The 27,848-nt window shown below is 31.3% G+C and overlaps 3 protein-coding genes across 4 annotated transcripts; 2 read left to right on the forward strand and 1 right to left on the reverse strand.

The window, feature by feature from the left end:
- The first annotated feature begins 6,943 nt into the window (after nt 1-6,943).
- Nucleotides 6,944-9,231, forward strand: LOC137823661 (dof zinc finger protein DOF2.4-like). Its single transcript, XM_068628883.1, has 3 exons — nt 6,944-7,182; nt 7,457-8,054; nt 8,166-9,231. Exons 1-3 carry the CDS (start codon nt 7,129-7,131, stop codon nt 8,564-8,566), a joined length of 1,053 nt encoding a protein of 350 aa, XP_068484984.1. The 5' UTR covers nt 6,944-7,128; the 3' UTR covers nt 8,567-9,231.
- An 8,738-nt stretch (nt 9,232-17,969) lies between these two features.
- LOC137826484 (heat shock cognate 70 kDa protein 2-like) lies at nt 17,970-21,321 on the forward strand. Of its 2 annotated transcripts, none has more exons than XM_068632461.1 (2): nt 17,970-18,297; nt 18,983-21,321. In XM_068632461.1, exons 1-2 carry the CDS (start codon nt 18,084-18,086, stop codon nt 20,710-20,712), a joined length of 1,944 nt encoding a protein of 647 aa, XP_068488562.1. In that variant the 5' UTR covers nt 17,970-18,083; the 3' UTR covers nt 20,713-21,321. The 2 variants fall into 2 exon arrangements, with proteins under 2 accessions (XP_068488562.1, XP_068488563.1); XM_068632462.1 differs by having other exon boundaries at nt 18,058-18,297; nt 18,921-21,321.
- Nucleotides 21,322-23,281: 1,960 nt separating this feature from the next.
- LOC137826547 (uncharacterized) lies at nt 23,282-27,448 on the reverse strand. Its single transcript, XM_068632546.1, has 9 exons — nt 27,294-27,448; nt 27,111-27,172; nt 26,792-26,882; nt 26,541-26,627; nt 26,286-26,339; nt 24,923-25,104; nt 24,523-24,605; nt 24,345-24,445; nt 23,282-23,629 (listed from the first exon to the last, which is right to left on the reverse strand). The coding sequence occupies exons 1-9, from the start codon at nt 27,339-27,341 to the stop codon at nt 23,414-23,416; spliced, it is 924 nt and encodes a 307-aa protein (XP_068488647.1). The 5' UTR covers nt 27,342-27,448; the 3' UTR covers nt 23,282-23,413.
- Nucleotides 27,449-27,848: the final 400 nt, after the last annotated feature.

The following is a 27,848-nucleotide window of genomic DNA, read 5'->3' on the forward strand; positions in this document are numbered from 1 at the left end:
AATTATTATAGTACAGTCATAATTAATTACAGGTGTCTATTTTTTCAATTTTTAGTTTAATAATAAAAAATAGAATTATTAATTTTACTTTTTTTATTAAATAATATATTTTTTACTCTTTTTTTCGCTCCTTTTTATTTTTCTTTTTCTCTATTTTCAGTATCTCCGCCAAACACAACAATAGGGTTTGTGAGAAGCTAAATATGGTGAATTTTATCAAAATTTAACTAATTGAATAGTTTAAGAATTATTATAAATAACATTTAGTAATGGTTTTAACATTGCAGTGGATGATTTCACACACTTGCTTGGTGCATCCAATGTTTCTTAACCTACACTCAATATTGATATGAAAATGACAAAAATGTCCTTTTTAATTTTAAATAAAAATAAATGTTAAACAAAATATATTCCAAATTTAAATTTTCAGAATACATTTTCATATTTGGATTTCCATAACATTTTTAAATTTTTTTATTTGGACTTCCATGATATTTTTCCAAATTTTTATTTCTAAGAATATATTTCTGGATTTTTGTTTTTCAGAATTTTATTACCAGAATAAAAAATTATATTCCAAATTTTCTTTTCTATAATGTATTTTTTATTTTCGGATTTCCAATTTTAAAAATTCTAAAATAATTTAGGTGAAGGTTCAAAATCATTGAATTGCAAGAAGCAATTGGCATGAATTCATACCATGATGTTGAATAATGAAAGGGACAAAAGGCCTAAGAGAGCCCCAGAGAAAGGGACAAAAGGTCCTTCAATTCAGAAATGTGGAGCAAAAGCCCATCCAGAGAAAAAAGCCTTTGGGTCTATTCCTCTCTAACCCATCACTAAACTTACTAATTATTGGGCCACCCAAAATTTAAGCAAAAACTCAAATTAATATAACTTTTAACAAACTATAATTAAAAATCAAATAAAAATAATATAGGGGCAGTAACCAAAATTAAGATTAAAAGTTATTAATGAGAAATTTAAATATAATTTGTGATTTATAATGAACTAGCTTTTCATAACACACTTCCCTTTCCTTTCTCAACCCACTTTCTGTCACAACAATGACCCTTACACCTACTCACGTGCTCTCTTCTTATTTCCACATGCTACATCACACACACCAACATCAATGCATCATGTGTTTTTTAGCCATTGAAAGAATAGCAACAAGCTTAGAGTATTTAGAAACATAGCTACATAAAAAAACACTTCAATGATTTACAAGATATTACTGCAATATAATTTCAAAAAATTATGCTAAAAAATAATTTTAAATTTAATTCAATCTTATAAAATAATATTTATATTCACTTATATCATTACAAGAAAATCAATAAATAGGAACCAAATTTAGAGTAAAAATAATTAGTTACTGTAACTAAATTAGATATTAATTCATAAACTAAAATTTTATTGGTATCTAAAGTTGTTTTTAAAATACTAATAAAGACTAATTTATAATATAAAGTAGTAAGTAGTTAAAACTTTAGTAGCTAATTTTGAGTCGGGCCAATGAAACACTTCTTTAAGCTTCAAGAGAATGTTCTTTGCGAGCGATGCGTTTGCTTTTGATTGCTCAAGTTGGAAGACCTACAAGAAACTTGGTTGTACCATAAATACAGAGGAATCGACCTATGTCAATGGAAAAAAATCTTTCATCGGATGAGCCTAATTCTACTATTTTATAAATTTTTATTAATAATATAAACTAATTTAGATATAAATATTTTTTTAGTTTATAAAATGGTATCTAATTTACTCAAATAGTAACTAATTATTTTGATATCTAAAATTAATTTTCAATTTAATGATTTTCTTGTAGTGTATACTATGAAATATTCTTTATTTTTAGTTGATATGAGATTTTTAATATATCTTTCTCATAGAAACATACAAATTCGTAAGTAAAACTATATATTATAGATAATTAAATTAATATATTATAGATGGTTGAGTTAAGTTTAAAATATGTATTTAATAAATTATAATTGATGTAATGAAAAATAAGAAAAATAAACTATTGATTAGAAAGATAAATGAAAAAGCAAAAGGAGGTTGACTATGCATGGAAGATTCTTATAAAGATATGGAGGGAAATCTCCATGGAATATAGTGTAAGTTGATAGTGTATAATATACATGTATGTATGGAATCAAGTCACAATCTTATCTTAAAAAAATAAAGATTTGATGCACAATGAGCATGTGTTCCATCTTCCATGTCCTTGTCCATGCATGGTTGTGGCCCACCATCATCATTCATCAAAGAGCAATTATAATAAATAAATATATAAAAATACCCATTTTCATTTTCATCACTTTCTTTGAATGTTCTTTGTATCTATCTCTTCCTTTCAAAATGGTATAGGTTTTGGTCTTATCCCTTGTTGGAATGATCTGAATAATAAGCAAAGCAAAGAGTCCCCCCTTCCTCCTTAGCCACCATCTGTATTCTGCCATTCCTTCTCCACCATTCTTTCTCCCTGCCTTGTCTTCTTCTAATCTTTTCTTTAAAAACTTTTTGCATAATTTTGAAATTAGTCAAATTTGGTGGGACCTTTGTTTGTTACATGTTCAATTCTAATAAAATATTGTACCTTTTGTTACATATCACTTGGAGTATATTTGTAGTATATCCCTAAATCTTTAAAATCACTAGTATCTCCCTTCATCTTACTAACAAAAACACATGTACATTTATATATTTGTATTTATTAATTTTATCATGAATATGTGTATATGTTTTATTTATTGTTAATAAAAAAAATGTGTATATATATTTTTTAAATATTATTATAAATTTATATTGTAATATTCTTAACATATGTATAAAAATACAACACATGTAAAAAAAATAGAAGAATTAGAACAAAATAGAGAAAATGAATTTAGATTTAGTGAAGGAACAAGAGAAAGAGAAATGAAAATATCTTCATCAAAGAGTAAAGGAAAGAGTGAGAATGAGAGAAAATAAAATGAGGACTTAAAATAAATTAATCCAATACATTAATTGACAATTATTGCAACTGATATTTTGAGGGAAAAAAATTTATTTAGATTGACAATTATTATCTCTTTAAAAAAATAAAATTTGAAGAAAAAATTATTAAATTAATATATTAAACTAATTATTATTTCTTCATAACTAAAATTGAGAAAATATGTGTATAAAGAAAACGGTTAAAAAATTAAATGAAATAATACTTTCACAACTGTATAATACTTACGTACTTATACTTAATAACCGGTAAATAAAATTTATCAAAACCTTTAAAAAAAAGAAGTTAATTATTTTTTAATTTTTAAAATGAAGGGGAAATAGAATAAACAAAACATAAGTTTCGTTTTACGTGTTTTTGCATATATCATGGTTGAATCACACTAAAAATATGTATATTTAAGTTGTGCTCAACATAATATAATGTTTAAACTGTATATTTTGTTAGATAAACTCATAATAGAATGATAAAATGCGAGTCACATTATTATTGTTATAAATTAGGCAAAAAGAGTATGAACATATAAAGTGAAGCTCATTTTAAGAATTTTCTTCATTTCCTAATATAATTAATAACTTCACTTTTAATAATCTTGTGAAAATATCTACAATTAGTGGGATAATGTAAATCAGTTGTTAAACTTTAAAAATACATGAATATAGTTTTTCTCTAAATTTTATGAATATTAAGTTTAAATATAAAAGGTGACTAAAATCATAACCTGATCATTAATTTAAAGTATAGAAACAAAAAACAAACTTAACAAAAAAAATGTTTGAAACAAAAAACATACTTTTCCGTACACATTATCATCATCGATTTATTAACTTAATTTTAGTTTTCACCTAAAAAATATATTTTCATAATTTCAAATCTTAAACCTTCTATACATGGGTTTAACTATAATAGATGACATGATAAAAAAAAGATGACAAAGAAAATATTGGTTTTAAGGTTTGAAACTAAGATATTAAAATGGATTAAAATCCCTAAATCATATTAATTCATTATGAGTTTGAGTCAAGTTGAATTAGAAAAATGAAAAAAAAAATATAAATTGAAATTCATATTATTTACTTAATCCTGAGAAAAATAAGTTTAAGTTCAATTATAACTAGGTTAAATATGATCTAACTTACAAATAACCATTTTCATATTAAAAAAATACAATTTAAAAATATTAAAAATCTTAATACTAATTAGGTATTCAAATATATAACTATTATTATACTTCTATAAATTTAGGTCAAACCGGATTCAACATTTTCTTTTACTAATTATAAAAATAACCTAATTAAATTAACTCGTGATTGAAGTTGCTATCTTTCACATCTAATCTTCAAATAATGATGAAGACTAGTGTGGTTTCAACAATACGTACACATAATTATTAATTAAAACAATATAATATTATCTAACAACATAATATTACATTAACCAGCAACTTAAATATTCTTAAAGGTGTTGCAAGGAAATTAATTTGCACGTTTTATTTGTCTGAAAGAAACTGTCTACTCAAAATATGTCATTTCAATTTCAACATATAATGTAACACAATTCACTTTATTCATACTTTTTAGAGACATAAGAACTATGACCATGATAATAAGTACAAAACAATAAAGATGTATGTTATATAATTCGTATATACGTGTTTAATTTATAAAATATTTATTAAATTTTAATTATTTTAATACGGTTATAATATAATTTAGAAAAAAAACATTGTTAATTTATATAATTTATAATTATATAATATATAAATTTATGTTTTTGTATTTTATATTTAAAAATTATAAATATATTTTCATATCAATGTTCGTCTTGTATTAGTTTAGGATTTATATGTATTTGAAATTACAATTATGTATCATTGTGATGATAATTAGAAAAAATGGAAGTGAAAATTAATAAGAATCAAATTATGTTTCGTTTGTTTCAAAATTTGATTCAGTTTTAGGAAATTTCTGTACAAAAGGCCAATAGTGAAAGAAAATTAAAGTAAAAGAATCAAAAGTTTTTTTTAGTTAATATTACTATAAATGTTATATTTTTTACTTAAATATATTTTAGTCTATTTAACTTAATTATTTTTTTACATTTAAAAAAAAAATTACTACAACAAATTTCAAATCGTTACTACAACGTGTTGTTTAAAAGATAACAATTTTACAAATATTTGTAGTAGACGGATAAGTAACACATGAAAGAGAGGATAAAACTCATTCGATGAAAAATGAAATTGAGATTAAATATTTATCTTCAAAATTATGCGAATATTATTTATACATATATATATAATTATTTTAGGGTTTAGGTTTATATATACCTATTAACTTAATTATTAATATATAGTTTGTTTGGTTAGTTTTAAATTTATCAAAAAATTTACTTGACCATGGATTCATATATTGATGTAATATTTTAGATGTGATGACTCACACAAATTGTTCTTAATGGTATTACTTGCTAAATTCATTCTATTTTACTTTTAAGTTAAATATTTAAATTGCATTAATTAATTGCATAATAACCTGAATTGATATAAGAAAATTCCAATTATGTATGAATTTTATTGTTGTGATTGAAGAATGATTTTCAGTTGAATTGTGTCTAAACACTGTACTCTTAGTTTTTTTATTAGTAAAAAATAAAATAAAATAAATTAAATTAAATTAAATTAAACATTTCATGATATATCAATTCTATTAAAAAAAATATCAAAACTTAATTATTTAATATCTAATAATCTACAAACAAAGTTTCACTTGGTTATTGCAAGATTTAATTACATCAATTCTAAATCTTTTTTTATCAAATGTTTGAATTTATACAACTAACTCTTGGTAAGATAAAAAAGGGTAATGCATCTTACTGTTGGGACATATATATTACCATATTCTAATTAATGGCATGAATGAAGTGCTAAATAAGTAGTAAAATATCCAAAAAGGTGTGTATTTTTTTATGATACACATGTATTAATGAACAATTTGACACAGAAAGGGAAAAGCTGTTGCTGAAAAAAAGCTTAAAATAAGATAAAGAATTAAAAAATAATGAGCACTTTTTCCTGAAGGAGAGCTGGCGGAAGGGAAACAAAGGTACATTCGATTGTGACGCATCCACCGATGACCTCCCCACCATCACTCCATCACTCAACACCTTTTTGCTTTTCATTTCTAAATTATTATTCTCAAATGTTTTCTAAACTCCTCACAAACCTTAGACTTCATCAAAATATACTATATTTTTTTTTATTAGTAAAAAAATATAATAAATATAATTTACTTTAGGGATGGTCAAATCCTCTTACAAAGTAAAAAAGACATACTCCTCAATAAAATCTGAAGGTTATTCTGTCACAACTAGCTAAAAAACAACTTACAATTCAAATACCAACTCTTATCCTATCAGCAACTATTAATTGAGTACATATACACCAGAGGTTCTAGGAGAGGTTCTAGGCACCAATCAGAGAATGAGAAACTCGTTGAAAGTACCTTTGACGAGATCCAAGACCAAGCATTAACCTGTGTCAAGGAGAATATTTCAAAATAGTATATCACTCCTCCGTTGAATAAATTATTATTTTTATGTCTTAAAATCTCGTTTATCAACACAATCAAAACATTACCTAAAATAAGATTGATTGAAGTGGTCATATGAATAATTTTAAATTCATCGAAATGTGACTAAGAAGAGAGAAGATTTATCGAACTCATTCTAACCAAAATATACTATGTTAATCTAAAGCTAGGGCTAGAGCTTCTAGGGCTTCTGTTTCTTAACACTTACAAGATGCATGGCCATTGGAGAGTTAAGTCTTTAATGCTAATGCCACAGCAAAAGCAGAAGAGAAAAGTGATTATGGAATAAGAAACTCTCTTGATTAATAGGAACAAAAAGGAGAGATAAAGAAGAAGCAAATTAAGAAGAAAAAGGAAATTAAATATATAGACACACCCCCACAACACAGCCTCCTTTATCTTTTCCCGTCCCCTTTGATCTCTTTCTCTGAAACTCTCTCATGTTGATGTGATTCTCCACCCACACACCACCAAAGAAAGAACCCATCAAACTTTTACAAAAGAGAAACAAAGCTCTCTAATTAACAAGTAGCTATGGTCTTCCCGTCCCTTCCAATCTACCTAGATCCACCCAACTGGTCACAACAGGTAAGGATTAATTCTTTCATTCTCTTCCATTTCTTTTCCTTTTTTTAAGCTTCTTCATCAATAAAGCTAACAATACAATTAACAATAAAATCAAAATATTCCTACTCATACACTTTATCAATCTTTTGGTTTATTTTTCATGAATATACTCTTTTGTATATGTGTACACTTAGGATATTGTTTCTTTGTAAATGGATTGATCATTGTTTATTGTTAATAAAAGAATACACTTACATAGTTTTTTCTTTTCTCTTTTGATGAAAAAAATTCACAGCAACCTAATCGGCCAGCAGGAATTGGCATCCAGACTCCACCACCTTTGCAGTCGCCACCTTCATCGATGACGGCTGTTATCGGTGGTGGCGGCGGCTACCAAGGTTCAATCAGACCTGGATCAATGGCTGATAGGGCAAGGATGGCAAAGATACACCAACCTGATGCAGCACTCAAATGTCCACGATGTGAATCTGCCAACACCAAGTTTTGCTACTACAACAACTACAGCCTTTCTCAGCCTCGCCACTTCTGCAAGACTTGCCGGCGTTACTGGACCAGAGGCGGTGCACTCAGGAACGTGCCGGTTGGAGGTGGTTGCAGAAGGAACAAAAGAAGCAAGGGAAGTAACGGTAGATCGAAGTCTCCTATGAAACCCTCAACAGGCTCTAATTCTTCTTCTAGTGGCTGCACCACTGATCATGTGATGATGGCAACACAAACTCAGTTTCCATTCTTGACCTCTTTACATCATTACAATAGTGACTACGTTTCTGGGGGCATTGGATCTCATTTTGGGGCGATCACAACACCTTTGGTGGCTAGAAATGACAGTGATCTTGAGTTTCAAATCGGCACTAGTTCAGCTTCATCACTAGGTAACAGTTTTCAAGACCTGCACCTTCTGATGAATTGTTTTTTTTACCTGTATAAGGGTTGAGACATTTCTAAAGTTTACTTTAATTTATTTAATTCTTCTCATTCATTAGGTAACAGTGGTGGAGATATGTTGTCAAATGGCCTTGCGGAGCAATGGAGGTTGAACAATCTGCAACAAGTTCAGCAGCAGTTTCCATTTCTGAGCACTAATTTGGAGCCACAGATTGGGTTGTTTCAGTTTGGTGGTGGAGAAAATAACAATGCTGAACCACCAAGTTATGCAAAAGATGGAGGGAGGTTTAACATTCGTTCTAAACTAGATTCTATTTCTAGTCTAAGTGGGATAATGCCTCAGATTAACACGATAAAGATGGAAGAAAGCCAAGGTTTGAGTTTGCCAAAAAATCTCTTGATGGGTAGTTCAGGAAATGATGTACTTTGGAACAATGGAAGTGGCAATGCATGGAGTGAGCTTCCTTGCTTCACTCCTTCACATAACCACTTCTTGTGATCCCTGCAATTAAGCCACACTTCAATATTTTGCTTTCCTAGTTGCCACAAATTCTCATGATCCTACATTAGAAAATCATTCAATAAAAACAAAAAAATAATTAGTTATTATATTAATTAACTAAATTAGATACTATTTTAAAAACTATAAAAATTATTAATTTTTAAATTAAATTTTATTATTGATAAATAATTTTAAATTGGTATCTAATTAGCTACAAATGTTTTTCTACCAACTTTAGAATCTAAATAATTGGTAGTTAAAACCTTAGTAACTAATTAAATATCAATTTAAAAACTATTTATCAATAATAAAAATTAATTTAAAAACCAATAATTTTTTTAGTTTCTACAATAGTAACTAATTTAATTAATATAACATCTAATTAATTTTTGTTTTTTTAAGTAATAATAGTAATACATGATCGAATGTATAAGAGTTAGAATCAGTTGCTAACTTTGGAATGGAATTCCACCCTTTATGCACGAGTCCCCTCTTACGAGGAAGGAAGGACAGGAAGTTCAGAAACAAACACCTTTGTGTTACATCAGAAAGACCAGAAAACGGTACGCAATCTTCAAGTAATTTCCTTTTTCCATGGTTGGAATTTTATGTTGTACTCCAAGTATGAACATGTTGAGCAAAAGTATTGGTGTATTTGTTTATATGCATGTGTTGTGATGACATGAACGCTTAAGTTTACTAATTGTGTGAAGCTATTTGCACCATTTGCACCAGGCATAATGTAAGTTCAGAAAACTTTACACTGTCGTAATTTTATCAGCAAAAATATATAATAAATATGATCAAAACGATTTAAAATTCAAAAGCGAATTTAAAGATTGTAATGTGTCTCATAATGCGTGTATGATCGTTGTACTGTTATTTGAATTGGCAACAAAATATTTGAAGCAGATGCAATGGTCGTATTTAAGTAAAACAATATATAAGAAATTCTTGCATAAACCGATAGATATTTATAACCACAATTAGAAAGTCAAAGGAAATGCCATTTACTGAGAGATGCAGAGAAAAAGAAAAGGAGTTCTGAAGACACATTTTCCAACACATGTAAGGTGGCCGACGCACTTTTTCTCTCTCTCACACTATATTATACCAAGTGGGTTACAATGCAAAATTTAAAGCCTTGAAGACTCCCATCTTTGGAGGGGCTAGCAAGGTTGTGATGAATTGTGCATGAGTTCAGTTTGATGAAACATTATTTCTTCCACGATCGTGCATCGATTTTGTCATGTTTAAGCTCTAGTTTGATCTGATCCACTGCTGCTAGTACATATCCAATTTGCTTTCTAAGTCATCTAAATATTGGTCTCATATTCTGAGAAGCACTTTTTCATCGTGATTACTTGTTTTTAACCTTTCACAGAAAAAGCAGTTTGAATACATCCAAATTGGGACCATGGGAGTGAGAGAAGAGTCACGTTGATTTGGTGGAATTGTAGCAATACGAATATGTACTAATTTGGTGTCCAAAATGATTATCAAATTATAAGAAAATTGACCAAATGGATATATCGTACTTCTTTGTTTTATATGTGTGAACTGAGAGCGTTAACGATGGAAAAAAGAAGATATGTTTCATTTCTCGTTAAAGAAACGCCAAAACACCACTCAAAACCATGCAACTCTCTCATGCACTATAACTCTAGATCTCACTCACTTCAATTCCAAAACAAAAGAACTAACGAAGACAAAGAATAAAACAAAACCAGAAATAATCAAATGCGAATCTTAAAAGGTACAAGACAACATAAGAAACATACTTTATTAAATTTTTATTTTCAAAAGTAATTTTTCTAACTAAAAAAATCATATTATATTATTGTATGTAGTCTTTTTTTTCTTGTCTATATCCTTAGCCATTATTTTTTAAATTTGCTGCTACAAAATAATAGAATAAAGACACAAGGAAATCAATCTAATAAAACAGATTGAAGGTTTTTTTGTCCTTGCTCACTTCATCTAAGTTTCTTTCTGCTTGTTTTTCTTTATTTGATTGATATCTTGATCTTTTGGTTTGTCTTTGTTTACTTTAGTTTAACGAGAGAGTTCGTTTTTATCAAGATTAGTAGTTGTTTGGAAGATGTTGTGTTGTCAAACTGTTCATGCTTCTTTATATATAGGTTGAATCATCTTGAAGTGGTTCATTATTTATTGCTGATAAAAAAAATCTGGTAAAGTAGATAAACTAATCATGGTTATGATGTCACTGATATGATAATTGAAGGAGGCTTTAGAGATGGAATCTGGGACTTTGGTGGTTTGCTTTTTTGCAACTTTCGAAGCTAGCTAATTGCTTGCTTACTACAAGGAATAAAGGTGTCATGACATAGTCAAAAAAGCGAATCTCTCTTTGTTGGAGGAAGCAATGGAGGGTGGTTTTTGTTGGTCGGTTGGTCGTAGTATAGTGATCACAGAATTGTGTATGGCTATGGTAATGCAGCAGCACATAAATCCTCTGATGATAAAAGCAAAGAAACTTCGAAGAAAGAGGTTGAGGTCCACCAGAAGTAGTAGTAGCAGCAGCATCAGAAGAGAAGAACTAAAGGTAGCTTGTGGTGTGGCTCAGAATCCCAAGCAAGCTTTTACTGTTTTTCTAATGAATGTGGTCCACTTTAAGAGTGATATAATCCTCTTATTAAAAAAAAAAAACACATATATCTCCTACTTATCGTCACAACTAGCTAAAAAACGATTAACCCCATAACCCTATCAATTGACTACATATATGTAAGTGGTTGTAGGCACCAGTCAGATAATGAAAAATTCGCTGAAGATAGTTTTGACGAGATTCAAAACCAAACCTTAACATGTGACAAGGAGAAGATTTCAAAATAGTCTAAGACTCCTCCGTTGAATAAACAATTTTTCTTATACCTAAACCCTAAAAGGATTTTTGAATACAATAAACTTTTACTATAGCATAGATAGTTGCTGATGATGCCCACATGTCTAGGCGTGAATATGTTCTCTCTGTTACCCTATCAGCTTTTGCTTTTGGTGACGTCCTTCTTCAACATGATCATTTTCTCTTTCTCTCTTTCTCTTTCTCTCAGTGATTCCAATCTATTACTTCTTGGTTCCAAGGTAGGTTGTCCCACATAACCTCAATCATATATATATATATATATATGAGATTCTTCTTCACTTTTGAATAATTATATGAACATCTTCTACTGTGTAGAAACGTGAGCATGCAACCTTATTGATAACGTTTATTCTGAGGAAGAAAGACTGGTGTGTGTGCTTCTTTTTCTTTCTTTTCCGCACCAAAAGAAAGAAATTCTGAGCATGAAACTGATCTCATTGCTGGCTAGCTATCAAAATCACTGCACCAAAACCAACTATTATAGTTACTTACCTTAAAGACTCTTACTATTTTAAGCTTATTCTCAGGGAATATATATATAACATCATTGTTTTGGAACTCAGTGAAAATGTATGTTCCATTCTTGTTTACTTTTTTCAGTAGTCAAAAGAGTCTTCAAAACCAGGTTAATAAGAAATATATATTAATTTGGTTTAGAAAAGGGAAAGATATTAATTTCTATGCAATTATTATAAGAACAATCAATTATGGTAAGATACTAAGAAAAATATCACCAGAAAACATAATAGGTTAAATGTATTTTTTCTTATATAAAATATCTGAAGTTAGAATTATTATCAAACTTGACCTAGAGACTTTAAATAACAACAATTATTTACCACTATATAAAATAATATTATTAAAAAATATGAGAGAATTATACCAAAAGTTAAATATTAAAAAAAAATACATAAATACTCTAAAGAACTCTACGAAAATTCATGCTAATTCACCGTATATAGATTCAGAAAATAACAATGCAAATGCATTAAGATTGATTTAATAATTTTGGTTGTAGAAAAGTTGTTTTTTGCAAATACATGGCCAAGATAAGACTATTTCATTTTACTAGTAAAGGCCAAAGCAATTTGCTTTTTATGCATTAACTGTTTACATTTTATGGATATTAAAAAATAATAATGTTTAAACGATGGAGTAGCGTAAATATGTAAAAAAAAATTGATTTTAAATAATCTCCTTAATATAAATTCATTTTTCTACTCATAAAAAATAAGGGTGGACAAAAAATCCAAATTACAAAATCCAATCCATAATTATCCAAATCCATATTTTTGGATTTTAAATCCAATCCATTTAATTGGATATGAATTAGATATATTTTTGGATTATCCAAATTGCATTTTGGGTTGGATTTTGACTTGGTCCGATCCAGGTTGAGCCAAAACAATTCGGGTCCAGGTTGAGCAAAGTCGACCCAAGTCCACGTCGAGTTGAGTCGTCTGGGCCCAAGTCGAATTAAGTCGGTATGGGACAAAGTCGAGTTGAGTGGTCGATATTGAGTCATGCTGAGTCGGTTGGAGCCGATATCGAGCTGAGTTGGCTCATGCCAATGTCTAGTCGAGCCTGTCCAAGCCCATGTCGAGCTAAGTCTTTCGGGTCCGATATTGAGTCGAGCAGGCCCGGGCCGATATCCAGACGACCGGGCCAGGGCTGATGTCGAGTTGAGCAGGACCAAACCGATGTCGAGCCGAGCATGTACGGGTCGATGTCGAGCCGAGCAGGCCAAGACTGATATGAAGTCGAGTTGGCCCAGGCCCAGGTCGATGTCGAGTTGAGCGGGCTCGGGCCAATGTCGAGTTGAGCGGGCCCAGGCCAATGTTGAGCAGAGCGGGCCTGAGCCCCTGTAGAGCAGAGCGGGCCCGGGCCCATGTCAAGGCGAGAAGTCTTGGTTGATGTCAAGCTGAGCAAGCCCGGGCCGATGTCGAGTCGTCCGGGCCCTGGCCGATGTCGAGTCGCCTGGGCCGATGTTGAGTCGTCCAGGCACGGGCCGATGTCAAGTCGTCCAGGCACGGGCCGATGTCAAGTCGTCCGGGCTCGGGCCGATGTCGATTCGTCCGGGCCTAGGACGATGTCGAGTTGTCCGGGCCCGAACTGATGTCGAATCGTTCGAGCCCAGATCGATGTCGAGTTGTCCGGACCTGGTCCGATGCGAGTTGTCCGAGTCTGGGACGATATCAAGTCGTCCAAGCCCGGGTCGATGTCGAGCCGAGTAGATCTGCGTCCAGGTTGAGTCGGCTTAGACCCAATTCGAGCCAAGTTAGTTTGTGTCCATATCAAAATGAATTTAATGTAATTGATAAAATAGATTTAATCTCGATATAATCCAATTTAAATAGATTTTAAAAAAATCCAAATAAATTTGATCTAGTTAATATGGATATGGATTTTAAATCTAATCAATTTATTTGGATTTGAATTAAATATAGATTGGATTTTGCCATAACCACCCCTACTTTTATCAGTTGTTATTATTGTATTTAATTTGTACTTAATGTCGTGTAATCAAATATTTATTACTCCAATTTATAATATTAATTTTTCTTTAATTTGAACTGCATAAAACATTAAAAACAACCCAACAAATTCTAAAAATAGGGTGATAGTTAACTCATAAAATTAAAATGGATAAAACGAAATTGAAGATAATAAGTTCGACATTGGTCTAGATCCTGACGATATTTTTCAGATTCCCTTTGATTGAAGCTAGGATAAATAATAACTTCCACCCCAACTATAACCAGAGAAGCAACTGGAAAACCAAAACAATGTCAAAATAACATTTATATGTGACTACAAATGCCTACAAATGTTGCAGAAAACTATATTAAACAAAAGAAAGGGGTATCTACTAGTTGACAATAAGTAATATCTATGTAGTTTGATTCATAGTTCGAAAACAAGACAAAATTTGGCAACAGAAAACTATGATATGTAAACATAGATGGTGACTACTAAAATTCAATCATGTAGACGTAGAAGAATGGAGAGGGTGTCAGAGCACACCAAGATCGGTGCTCTGATACCGTATAAGAAAATTGTATGTAAGAAGAAAGAAAATGTTTTTATTCTCTTATGTGTGTATTTACATCACTTCATGTATAGGAAATATATACTAGTGTAGGGAGACTTTCACTCTCCAAATTACAATCTAATTAGGCAGGGATTCACTCATTATGAGATTCTATCGTTATTAAATTAATTGCATATAATTGGGTACAATATCGTACAATATTGCATACAATAATTGCGTATAATTTGATAATTTATTATTTTCTTAATAGTTAGCTTAAATTCTTATAAATATGTGTATGCCTATGTAACACTAAACACAATTCGATAGAAAATACACTCTAAAATGGGGAGCATGACAAAAGTTGACGAGTCTACTTCTTCTGAGTCGTCCGGTCTTCCGTTGCCACCATCGACACCACCGCTACCACTGGCACTGACTGAACGACATTTATCTTCTGGAGAAAACGAGATTACTTGTATTCTTCTTGAAGCATTGCGGTCCACTCTAGCCGTATTAGGTTTAAATGAAAGACTGATGTTGAAGCACCGCGCAGTGACGGGGACGAGGAATCCAGGCCCAGCAAACGGCTCCGCATTGAAGGGGGCATTGCTTCCTCCTCCGGGAAGCGCCACCGTGAGGACGACTCTGAAGAAAAGAAATAATTAGAAGATGAGAAGGGGAAAAAGCTTGCAGAACCGAGTAAAGATTCAATAATTATCCAAATCCATATTAGTTTTAATCCATTTAAATGGATTTATCTCAAATCCAAATCCATATTTTTGAATTTTAAATCCAATCCATTTAACTGGATATGGATTAGATATAGATTGTATACATTTTTGGATTATCCAAATTGCATTTTGGGTTGGATTTTGACTTGGCCCGATCCAGGTTAAGCCAAGACAAGCCGATGTCGAGCCGAGCAAGCTCAGGCCGATGTCGAGTCGCCAGGCCCGATATCGAGTCGAACGGGCCCGGGTCGATGTTGAAACGAGCAGGTCCGAGCCGATGTCTAGCTGAGCGAACCCTGACCGATGCCGAGTCGAGCAGGTCGATGTCGAGTCATCAGGGCCCAATCCGATGTCGAGTAGAGTGGGCCTAGGCCGATGTCGAGTTTTCAGGACCCAGACCGATGTCTAGCCGTCCTGGCCCGGACCGATGTTGAGTCGCTCGGGCCCAGACCGATGTTGAGTCATTCGGGTCCGAGCTGATGTCGAGTCGTCCGAGTCTGAGCCGTCTGGACCGAACCGATGTCGAGCCGAGTTGGTCCGTGTCTAGGTTGAGTCAGCTTAAGCCCAGTTTGAGACGAGTTAGTTTATGTCCATATCAAAATAAATTTAATGTAGTTGACAAAGTAGATTTAATTTAATTAACAAAATAGATTTAATCTAGATTTAATCCACTTTAAATGTATTTTAAAAAAATTTAAATAAATTTGATTTAGTTAAAATGGATATAGATTTTAAATCCAATCATTTATTTGGATTGGATCTAAATTGGATTTTGACATGAACACCCTAGTAAAAAGGTTTAGGGTTTATTTGGTATAATATGTAATTTTTTTACGAGAATATATCGTTTTAAATTAAGATTGTAATCAGAGGTAATACTATTAACATATATTTTTCTAACTGTAGTATATGAGTTTTTAAATTTTCTTTTGTACTACACTGGTTTTCATGTAGATAAAATTTTAAATATATTAAGAAGAATATTTAAAATTATAAGAGAAACCCACCTTATTAATTTATATACATGACTACGGATCAAACTAATAACCCAATGAGTCCGAAGTAATCCAAATAAAATAATAGATTAATTCAGATTATTGACTCGATTTGGATTAAAAAAATGTAAATACTATTTGTACAATTTATATATAAAATTTTGATTTTAAAAACCCAAACTACTCGATTAAATATTTTGTCTAATATTTTCATTAATCCTTATGTTGTATATTAAGAAATAATTATGTCTTTGCAAATTTAGTTCTATTTTGAACTTTTTTCCATTCATGAATCATGGCAAATTTGATAATTATGAGTAATTTAACATTAATTTCCATTTTTTAAATTTAAATTTTTTTAGTAATAATTTTCATGGCTCAATCCGAACCAACCTAAACATGGTTGGATTAGTTCAGTTTAAATTAAAAACCCTAAAAACGAAATAATCTAATTGATCAATTCATATAAACTTACCTCGTTAATATTTTTTTTGGCTCTCGTTTTGTATCCTATCATATAATTATTAATTAATCATATACATAACTTATCTTTCATATCTTTTCGTCTATGTGAAAAGGTGTTCAATGATATTTTTCAATAACAAATATTTTTACTGATTTTGACTCAATTAATTAGATCAGCAGATTAAGAAAATTAATTAAATTAGTTTATAGCATTAAATGTGTCTCATATACACATAATTTAAATTAAAAGCAATATATTCCAAAAGAAAAATTAATTAAATGTATTTTTAGTAAAGAAATACTTAATGTAAGGAACATTTAATTTATTTTTATAAAAAGGACTAAAAAGTTTAAAGTATAAACTATACATAAAAAAACCTGAAAGGTGTTTTACTTCTATAAGAGGTGCAAACTCCATAGGTAACTACAAAGAGAAAATGGGCTTGATTAGAGAAAGGCCTTGCCTCTTGGCAGAAAGGCCTTCGGCTCACAAAAGGTACTAAATGTGGGCTTTTTCTTTCTGCACCCTAACAAATGTTTTCCTGCACCCATTATTTTTTAAGAAAACTGTTTTACTCCTTTTAGAAATGATTTTTGAATTGTTCTTTCCAAAATATTTCTGAAACATATTTTCCAGAATACATTTTATTAATTTTGGATTGGTAAATCCATAAATCAGGTAAATGTGTTTTGGAAATGATATTCTGAAATGATTTTTTTTCTTTCAGATTTTTTATTCTGGAAATACTATTTGCTTACGGAATCTTTATTTTAAAAATACCTTTTTTCTTACGGAATTTTTATTCTAGAATTACCAAAAACTGTAAAAAGATAATTTTGATATTTTAAAGAATGTACGGTGCAGGAAAAAAATTGTAAGGGTGCATGAAGAAACTCTCCTAAATGTGATTTCTGGATTAATTTTTATGAAATTTTTTTGGAACATGATTTCTATAACAAGATTTTTAGAACTGGATTTTCTAAAAAAAAAAAAAAACTTTCTTGAATGTATAAAATGCTCTCTAGAATATATGAAATACATTTTAAAATAACAAAACTTTTGGAATATGAAATGTTTTAAGAAGGAAATTTCTCAAAAAGTACTTCTAAAACAAATGAAATGCATTCCATAATAAACTTTCTTAAACATGAAATCCATTCCATAACAATTTTTTCATAATAAACTTATATATTATTATTATTATTATTATTATTATTATTTAAAGTGAGTGATTAAGTGGAAGGAATGAAGCATTCAAAGGAATAGTCCAAAAAAGCGGCTGAAGTTAAGGCGAGGGTCCCACGTAACGATGGAAGATTCTAAACACACTCTCTCAAACCTATAAATACCTCACTTCCCACAACCATCTTCTCTCAATTCATCTTCAATTCGCATTCAACAATGGCCGCCAAAGGTGAAGGACCTGCAATAGGAATCGACCTCGGCACCACCTACTCCTGCGTCGGAGTGTGGCAGCACGACCGCGTCGAGATCATCGCCAACGACCAGGGCAACCGTACAACGCCCTCTTACGTCGCCTTCACCGACACTGAGAGATTGATCGGTGATGCTGCTAAGAACCAGGTCGCCATGAATCCCATCAACACCGTCTTCGGTAATTCATTCTTTTCTCTTCCGTAATTTTAACTAACAAACCTTTTCCACTGTCTTCTCAGCTCTTATTTTGTTTACTTGGTTAACATCAAATTATTGTAGATTAGTATTTCTCTTGTCTAACGACAATATTAAAAAAGAAAAATGATATATTTACAACATGTTACTCTATATAAATTCTAACATATAAGATAATATTAAAATATATATATATATATATATATATTGACAACATGTTAATATAAATTTTCATAAATTCTTATTGATGATATGAAAAAAAATGATATTTTTTTATTTCATGCAAAAGTTGAAATTTTAGGTTGACAAATGGAGTTTATAAGATGATATGAACAAAAAATATTTTTGTCATTTCATGAAAAAAAACCATGAAATTTTAGGTTGAGAAATGAAGTTTTATACTGAGCAGATTATAAATATATCATTTCTCTACTATAATTTAGTGTCAATGTTTTAGGCATTAAGAATTAAGAATTCTTTTCGTCTTTAAGAATTACAAGGAATGCATGATTTTATAAAGTGGTTTGACTTTTTTTAGAAAATGTAATTCTTCGAAAAAAATCTTATCTCTAATTTATGCCAGAATTGTTTTTTTTGTGTGTTTAGTGGGAAAGTTTTGGTGTGATTTGTGAGTGGTTTTGTTGACAAGTGGGACTGTGATTTGGCAGATGCGAAGAGGTTGATTGGTAGAAGAATTAATGACCCTTCTGTGCAGAGTGATATGAAGTTGTGGCCATTCAAGGTTATTGCTGGTGCTAGTGATAAACCCATGATTGGTGTGAGTTATAAGGGCGAGGAGAAGCTATTTGCAGCTGAGGAAATCTCCTCTATGGTCCTAACTAAGATGAGGGAGATTGCAGAGGCTTACCTTGGGGCAAATGTGAAGAATGCTGTTGTCACTGTGCCTGCTTACTTCAATGACTCTCAACGTCAAGCCACCAAAGATGCTGGAGTCATTGCTGGCCTCAATGTCATGAGAATAATAAATGAACCAACTGCTGCAGCCATTGCATACGGGCTTGACAAGAAAGCTACCAGTGTTGGTGAAAAGAATGTCTTGATCTTTGATCTGGGAGGTGGTACTTTTGATGTTTCTCTCCTCACCATTGAGGAGGGTATCTTTGAAGTTAAGGCCACAGCTGGAGACACTCATCTTGGAGGAGAGGATTTTGATAATAGAATGGTCAACCACTTTGTGCAGGAGTTCAAGAGGAAGAACAAGAAGGATATCAGTGGAAACCCAAGAGCCCTTAGAAGGTTAAGAACTTCTTGTGAGAGAGCAAAGAGGACTCTGTCCTCCACTGCTCAGACCACCATTGAGATTGATTCTCTGTTTGAGGGCATTGACTTCTACTCCACCATCACTCGTGCCAGATTTGAGGAGCTCAACATGGACCTCTTCAGGAAATGCATGGAGCCTGTGGAGAAGTGTCTAAGGGATGCAAAGATGGACAAGAGCACAGTTCATGATGTTGTCCTAGTTGGTGGCTCTACCAGGATTCCTAAAGTTCAGCAGCTTCTGCAGGACTTCTTCAATGGAAAAGATCTGTGCAAGAGCATCAACCCTGATGAAGCAGTTGCTTATGGTGCTGCTGTTCAGGCAGCTATATTGAGTGGTGAGGGAAATGAGAAGGTTCAAGATTTGTTGCTTTTGGATGTCACCCCATTGTCTTTGGGTTTAGAAACTGCTGGAGGTGTCATGACTGTGTTGATTCCAAGGAATACTACCATTCCTACTAAGAAGGAACAGGTTTTCTCTACATATTCCGACAACCAACCAGGAGTCTTAATTCAAGTTTATGAGGGTGAGAGAACCAGAACCAGAGATAACAACTTGTTAGGGAAGTTTGAGCTCTCAGGCATTCCTCCTGCTCCCCGTGGTGTTCCTCAGATCACTGTTTGCTTCGACATTGATGCTAATGGTATCTTGAATGTCTCTGCTGAGGATAAAACAACTGGGCAGAAGAACAAGATTACCATTACCAATGACAAAGGAAGGTTGTCAAAGGAGGAAATTGAGAAGATGGTTCAGGAAGCTGAGAAATACAAGTCGGAAGATGAGGAGCACAAGAAGAAGGTGGAGGCAAAGAATGCTTTGGAGAACTATGCCTACAACATGAGAAACACAATAAAGGATGATAAGATCAGTTCAAAGTTATCCTCTGAGGACAAGACAAAGATCGATAATGCAATTGAGCAGGCCATTCAATGGCTTGATAGCAATCAGCTTGCAGAGGCTGATGAATTTGAGGATAAGATGAAGGAGCTTGAGGGTATTTGCAATCCAATTATAGCCAAAATGTATCAAGGAGGAGCTGGTGCAGGTGGTGATGTGGATGATGATGCTCCACCTGCTGGTGGCAGTGGTGCTGGCCCCAAGATTGAGGAGGTTGATTAAGTGAATTGTTTAGTTTTACTAGGAAATAATGGTTGTTTGGGTTTAGATTGTTTTAGAATTTTCATTGCTGTTTTGAATTTACCATTTGTTTGATAGTTGAAAACTAGCTCGAATTGCAAATTAGTACTCTGGGTAATATAATTTTATCCATCCAATTTTGCTATAGTTAGTGTTTTTGTTTAAGATTTACAACTAGATAGTATTTCTCTCTAAGATTCACCATGTGAGCTCCAATGCTTATATTAGAAGTGAAGATGGGAGAGAAAATTCTTTCATATGAATAAGATTCAAATATAGAGATACAATTAGAAGACAATGTCCTGCAAATGAAGCTGTGGAACTTGCCAAAACAGGCTATGAGTTCAGGGAATTATATTCTCTGCATATATAGGTTTTTTTAAAATGTATGTGTGCAGAAATGACATTACTACAATATCTCTTCCATTTTTTCTCAGTCTTATGATGGTAGCTTTGGAATAGATCCTGGTTCTGAATGGCTTGTTGGGTTTTGACAACCATTTAGGACTCTTTAGAGGTGATTCCTTGTTGTTAGAGAGGTGCTGTTGCAAAGTTGTTAGTAACATAAAGTATTCCAATCTTTTGTCTGAACTTCTTTTTCATGCTATTGTCTATTACATATCTTGTTTAGTATATGTTTTCATCAGTTTTGGTTGGCATGAGGTTGAAATCTAGGATTTAATGTTAACACTGTCTAACAAGGACATATTTTCCTTCTAGAACATATTCTTCATCAGTGTTAAAATTGGTTCAAGAAATAGTAAGACTAAAATGAGATTTATTGAATTTGAACACCTTTGCTTCTTTTTTTATGTTTTATTTTGATGAGTAAGTTTAAATTTATCGAATTCCTTTGAAAAATAATCTCGTCAATATTGTTCAAGAAAATCTCAATGAACTTTGAGGAAAAAATTAATCATGATCCATAACTACAAAAAAATAACAATGACAACAACAAAAATCTATTAATGTCAATAAAAGTATATTAGTTCACATCAACTAAAAATAGGTCTATCAAAAGATAGGTCTACCAACATTTGGAAAATCTTGATTAATTTGTAAGAATAATTTCAGTTGAAGATAATTAGAAAAATTATGTTTAACATAATTTTTTTATTAATGCCAATTACTTCAGTAATAAAATAACTAGTAGCTGAAAAATAATCATAATTGACTTTATTATAAAAAAATATCGTTATCAACATTAATAATAATAAAAAAAACAATGTCAAACTTATGATACTAAAATCAAACCATACTGAGAAAAGACAAAGAAATATAAATTTGAGAATACAATAATTTCTTTATGTGTTTAAGTAGAATTATGAATCTCTAATTTTAAGTAATAAAACTGTTCTTATCAAATTTTAAAATTTTAACTTCTTTAAAAAGAATTACCTAAATAACATTTTTTCTTAAAATATTTTAAATTTTCAATAAAAAAAAAAACCATGTTCTAAAAATTTCTCAGGATGACAAAGCATCTTATCATTACTTCAATCAAGTGCTTTTCAGTTTATTTCTGATCTAGAACTCATTATTTTGTAGGTGCTATTATGAATGATCACATTACATTGAAATGGCTCAAGAAATATCAGTTGATTACGTGGCCATGTAAACACTAAAGACTCATCAAGATAATTTACTGAGATATACAAAAGAGGCCTATGTATAACCAAGGGTCAATATGAATAATGTTAGAATTTCTTAAAGCAGCTGCAGCCTGCAGTTTTTAAAATCCATCGAGATGTACATAAATCAACTTAATAAGTTTTTACAACAGTAGTAAAAAAGCCAAAACCTGTGTGAGCCTAAAAGTGAATGCCTTATACAATAACAGTTAATCAAGAAAAATAGAGAGTAAAAGGTCAAGAGAACTAATGATACATGTCAAGATGTGCTCTTTATGCTCTTTCTTGCATAAGTGGCTTCCATATCTAGAGCTGATCTTGGTACAAATTCTACGATAGCATATAGTTTCAGATTCAGATGTTCGTTATACAAATCGTATGAATAATCGTTTTTACTCTCATATTACATTTATATCTTATTACGAATCGTATTGTATGAATAATCGTTTTTACTCTTCCATATTACAGTTATATCGCATGAATCGTATTACGAATCGTATGAATTGCATAATCGTTTTTACTGTATATGAATCGTATTACGAATTGTATGAATTACAAAACATTTTCGTATCACAACTTAGTTTTATTTTAAGTTTAGCTATGAATCGGAACAAATCACTTGAATTGGTTTAATAAAAACTCTAATTTTAATTTTTTTTTTCTTTCATTTAACAAAGTAATTAGATCATATAACCCACTCAATCCAATCATTATAATATTATCTTAATCTAGTTAGTTATACAACCGCTCTTTTTGAGCATGGTTGTGATTATTAATTCTATTTTTATATGTTTATAGGTTTTATGTTATATTTTTTATATGTTTATAGGTTTTATGTTATATTTTTTTATATGTTTATAGGTTTTATGTTATATTTTTTAAATGTTTATGAATCCTACTATCCCATACTAAATGATTCATGATTCAAAATATAAATATCATTCAAATATAAATTCTCCGATTCACGATCCCATTCAACTAGTTCCCGATTCAACTAGGAGCTGACAAAAATAGTTATACATGAAAGCAGATCTGATCAGGGATTCTCATTTCTAATTTAGCCCACTAGAGGTCGAAACCTTATTGATGACCTCCTCTTCCATGTCGACCAGTTGACTAAAGAACATTTCAACATCGTTTGCCTCTTCCTTGAACATGAACCTGAATTCTTTCCACTGGTGTTCACCAATGCTGTCCTTCAAAGCTGGACTGGCAACTTTTGCCAGGACATCAAAACCCTTCCGATCAATGGACTTTATATATGCATCCTTAGTACAACAACAATGACAGATGTTAGTCCTTAAAATTATATAACATGAACAGAAAAGTAAAAGAATGGATATGGTCTGCCAAGATATAGGCACTACATGTGTAATTGCAAACAACTTTGTCATCAGATGAGTGACATAAGTTCATAATTTGGTGTTCACAGTTTCAATTTAATGTTATTGCGATATATTTTTCGTTTAACAGAGAACATAATTGGAATTCTTTAGATGGGCACGGTACAAATCCAGCAAACCACAAGAAACTAGAGAGGTTCTACCATAGTAGTTAAAGATAAACATGCATCACAAAGTTCTTTTTTTACCTCGGTACAAGGATATCCAATCTAAAAGTTTATAAATTTTAATAATTGGGCAACCTACTTATTTACTGATTCTAAATTGCTTTGTTGCAGTTCTCCATTATCTAAGAATAACGGAAGTATCTTGTAGCCACATTTGCATTTAAGAAGATAGCTTTTGAAAAACTGCAGAATGAGATATTATACTTGAGATAAATAAAAATAGAGACAATATTATTTTAGATTGCTTAATTCTCCTCTCTTGGGTTCTCTCTCGTTATTAACTGTTGTTGTTCTAAGATACAATGAGGAGAGGGAAGAGTAAAAACCAAAAAAAGTCATATCTAGCATCCTAGGTACACACAACTTTTCAGTAAAGCCTATTTAAGACCTATTAATCAAGATGGTTATGTTACCTTTGCATTAGCCTCCTTGTAAACAAAACAAAAAAGCATGAGAGCTGTTCGTCTCGCCTCACTTTGGTTAATTCCATCAATAATCTTTGCAGACAATTGGGCTAAATGAGAAACATTCAAGGGATGTTAATCTTTTGTTACACAAATAAGAGATATACATTTCAAACTAGATATTTACCTAATGGATCGGCTTTGGATGTTTCTAAATCTTCAATATCCACATCAAAAGTGCCTCCAAGGCCATCAATAAATGTGCAGGATCTGAGCATGAAACTCTTACATTAGATGAAATAAAAGATTTGGAAGTTAGGTTTTGGAGGGGGAGGGGGGACAATTTTTTATTTCTAATAAATATTTTATAATTGGATAATTTTTTAAACAAAATGATAGATTACATAAATTTACTGTGATAATCTTTTGTTTATTTTTATAAACATGAACAATTCTCTTAATTCAAAAATAAAATATTTGCCCCTCTTCTCTCCCCCATTCTTCCAGTGAAATAGCAATTCAAGATAAGATTATTTCAGGGGTCAACTCAAGATTTAAGATAAAAAGTTAAACATACAAGTTATTACCTTGTTTTAAACCTATATACATTGTATCTTTCATTGTCTCCCAATAGACCCTGAAGATTATCACTTCTTGATGTACTGCTAGCACTAGAACTTAGTACTCCAGAAACAGTATAAGTGAACTCTTTGATTGCTTTTTGCTCAGATACTATGACTTCCTGAAGTTTTTCTGCAAGAGACTTCGCCTACACAAAGATCAATAACTTATGTAATGGTCCAGAACAACTCTACAGCAATATATGAATTCCGTTTTCCCTTGGTAATATATGAATTGGCCACCTTTCATAATATTTACTATTCCCGGTTGTAAGATACAAGCAGGACTAAATGCTTACATTAGAAACGGAGAAGGGAAAAAAATGAAAAGTAACATTTTGCATCAGCATTTTGGTATTGGATTGGATCCATTGATTTATGTTTTCTAAAACCAAAGTACAAAATATGAAAAATAATATAGAACTCCATCTTTTCTGGTATCGTCCATACGCATAATTATATTTTATGTGCAGAAAATGTCTGAAGAATAACAATTTTCAGATAATTCAAATTCAAATACAGAGATACAGAAAGAAAACAGTGTCCTGAAAATATAAACTTAACCTTCCCCTCTTCCAATTAGGACATGTCAAAATGCTTGAAATTTCTTTTATCAGAGCTTTAGATATTACAAGAACAATCATGCTCTTGGAATGAAAGCATCCATTACTAGCCCTATCACACTTGTGTGTCCACATTTATACGGTAAAAATGTCAACAGTTATTATAACAATTTTTTGCGATATAAAAAATTTACCGCAATATTAAGGGTAAAATCATAAGAAAATCTGTACACCAAAAAAACTAGAAATAAAAGTGTATCATCTTTATTAATAATAGTTTTGACAAGGTTGAAACTTTAATGTAACAAGCTAGTATTTTACTATGTAACCGAACTACTACAATGTTATCTTGTCCAAGGAAACGTACACTTACATTGATCCCACCGGGGATCAATTTTGCCCAATAAGGTTCCCTTATATCTGCTAAGATGATCCTCAACAAAATGCTATAATGTCTGCAACTTTATCAGTTCAAGTGATTGGTATATAATAGTATTTAAAACTTGGACAAAATCATCCTACCTTTTTTTTAGAAAATAAGGTCTATAGATTGTGAGGGAGACATAGATAGTTGTGATGATAAATCCATTAATTTTTTTACTTATTTTACTTTTCAATAAGTGATTAAACTTCCCAAGAGTGGCATACACAATAAAGCTTTAAGAGGACTGGCATTTTCAGTTAAAAAGGACTGGCATTGTTTTTCTGAACTGTATTAGTGAATCTGAAAAGATAGGCAAGCATATACAAAGCTGGTGTGGCATTACCTTATCTTCTTGAAGAGGTATAACATCCCCAGATAAAGCAATCCGTGCTGGTAACTGCAGCACGGGAAATAAATAAACCAATTAGCTTATACCTTTATTTCTTCTAATTATATGAGAAACTGAAAGCAGACTCCATTAGGACAAAAACCCTTCATTATTGATTTTTACATTTTACAGTGAATCAGGATAGACTATAGCAAATTTCTCATATATAGGATAATAATCAAAAGAAAACATGTATATTCCAAGCACAACCTTTTTCAATGATTTCAACAAGACTCCCAGTGGACCTGGAAAGGGGCTGGTCACAGCAAATGAACCACGCTCATCAATGATTGTGTTCTGCATACAACAACAAAAAAACAGTAATCTCTGCAACTACACAATGTATTCAGATGATTTATTAACACATAACATTAATATGGTAGCCTCATGCATTTCTTGTTCCAAAAAGTTCTTCTACATTTCAGGGCAAAAAAGCAATAGAAACAAAAAAAAAAGCGTACCACATTATGCATATCGTTTTCTGGCACCCAAAGGTATGGATGTCCCCTCCTAACTATGTACTTAACCTTAGATGTATGGATATTCCCTTTGCTGTTGATATCATACAAAAATAACAAAGACCCAATTAGCAAAGTACTAATGCTGAAACAGAATCATCACACGACATGCCCATAAATTTTGTCACATACAAGTGACAAAATGAAAGAAAACCTTATAGAGCATGTTAAGTTCTGCAAGCAGTTAAAGCTTGGCTTAAGATATGTGAGTTGTGAATATAAAAGAGAGAGACAAAGCAAAGGAAAGATGGAAAATGGGTACCTTCCTTTGGCATCTGCTTTGATAGTATTAAGGGAACCTTGCCAGTTTGATGCCAATACATTCTGCATGCATTACAAAGTAGCATATGTAAGTTGAAATGATGCAGAAAATGAATAATCTTTCTGACGCCATTGAGAGAAGGAAGGTATGAAATTTGAAGAGAAAGAGAGAGTGAGGAAGAACCCTGCATTTCTCAGCGAATGTGAAGAGCGTTGATTTGTTGCGTTTCATGGTTATGAAGTGTGCACACCACCTGCTCGATCAAATGAGTGTTTATTCTATTGGGTCAGCACCAATGCATTGGGGAGTTCAGACAATCCAGCCCAATATCTTAAACAATTTTTTTTTATGTTTAAACAAAATTTGTATCAAACGAAATTCATAAATACCAATTTTGTGTGAGATAAATTTTCAGATAATAATTTGTTTACAAATTTTAGAAATGCCTTTATATAATTAAGTTAAATAATTAAAAAGTTTAGATAATTAAAATAGTAAATCTAATAATTTAATAGATTGATGGAAATTCTAATTGCCTTTATATGTTTTTTTTACCAGTTTTAATCTAAAAAAACGAAGCTTATGTATTCATAAAGGGAAATCCATTTTTTTATTTCAACTACGTAAACTTTGTAATGGTAAAATTAATAACTCCAACCATCTAAGCACACTGTTTTGTCGACAAGTATAAATAATAATCAAGATCTATATGTTACCTTTGCATTACTCGTTTAACAG

This window comes from Phaseolus vulgaris, chromosome 8, assembly GCF_000499845.2.
Source record: "Phaseolus vulgaris cultivar G19833 chromosome 8, P. vulgaris v2.0, whole genome shotgun sequence".
NCBI classification, from domain to species: domain Eukaryota; kingdom Viridiplantae; phylum Streptophyta; class Magnoliopsida; order Fabales; family Fabaceae; genus Phaseolus; species Phaseolus vulgaris.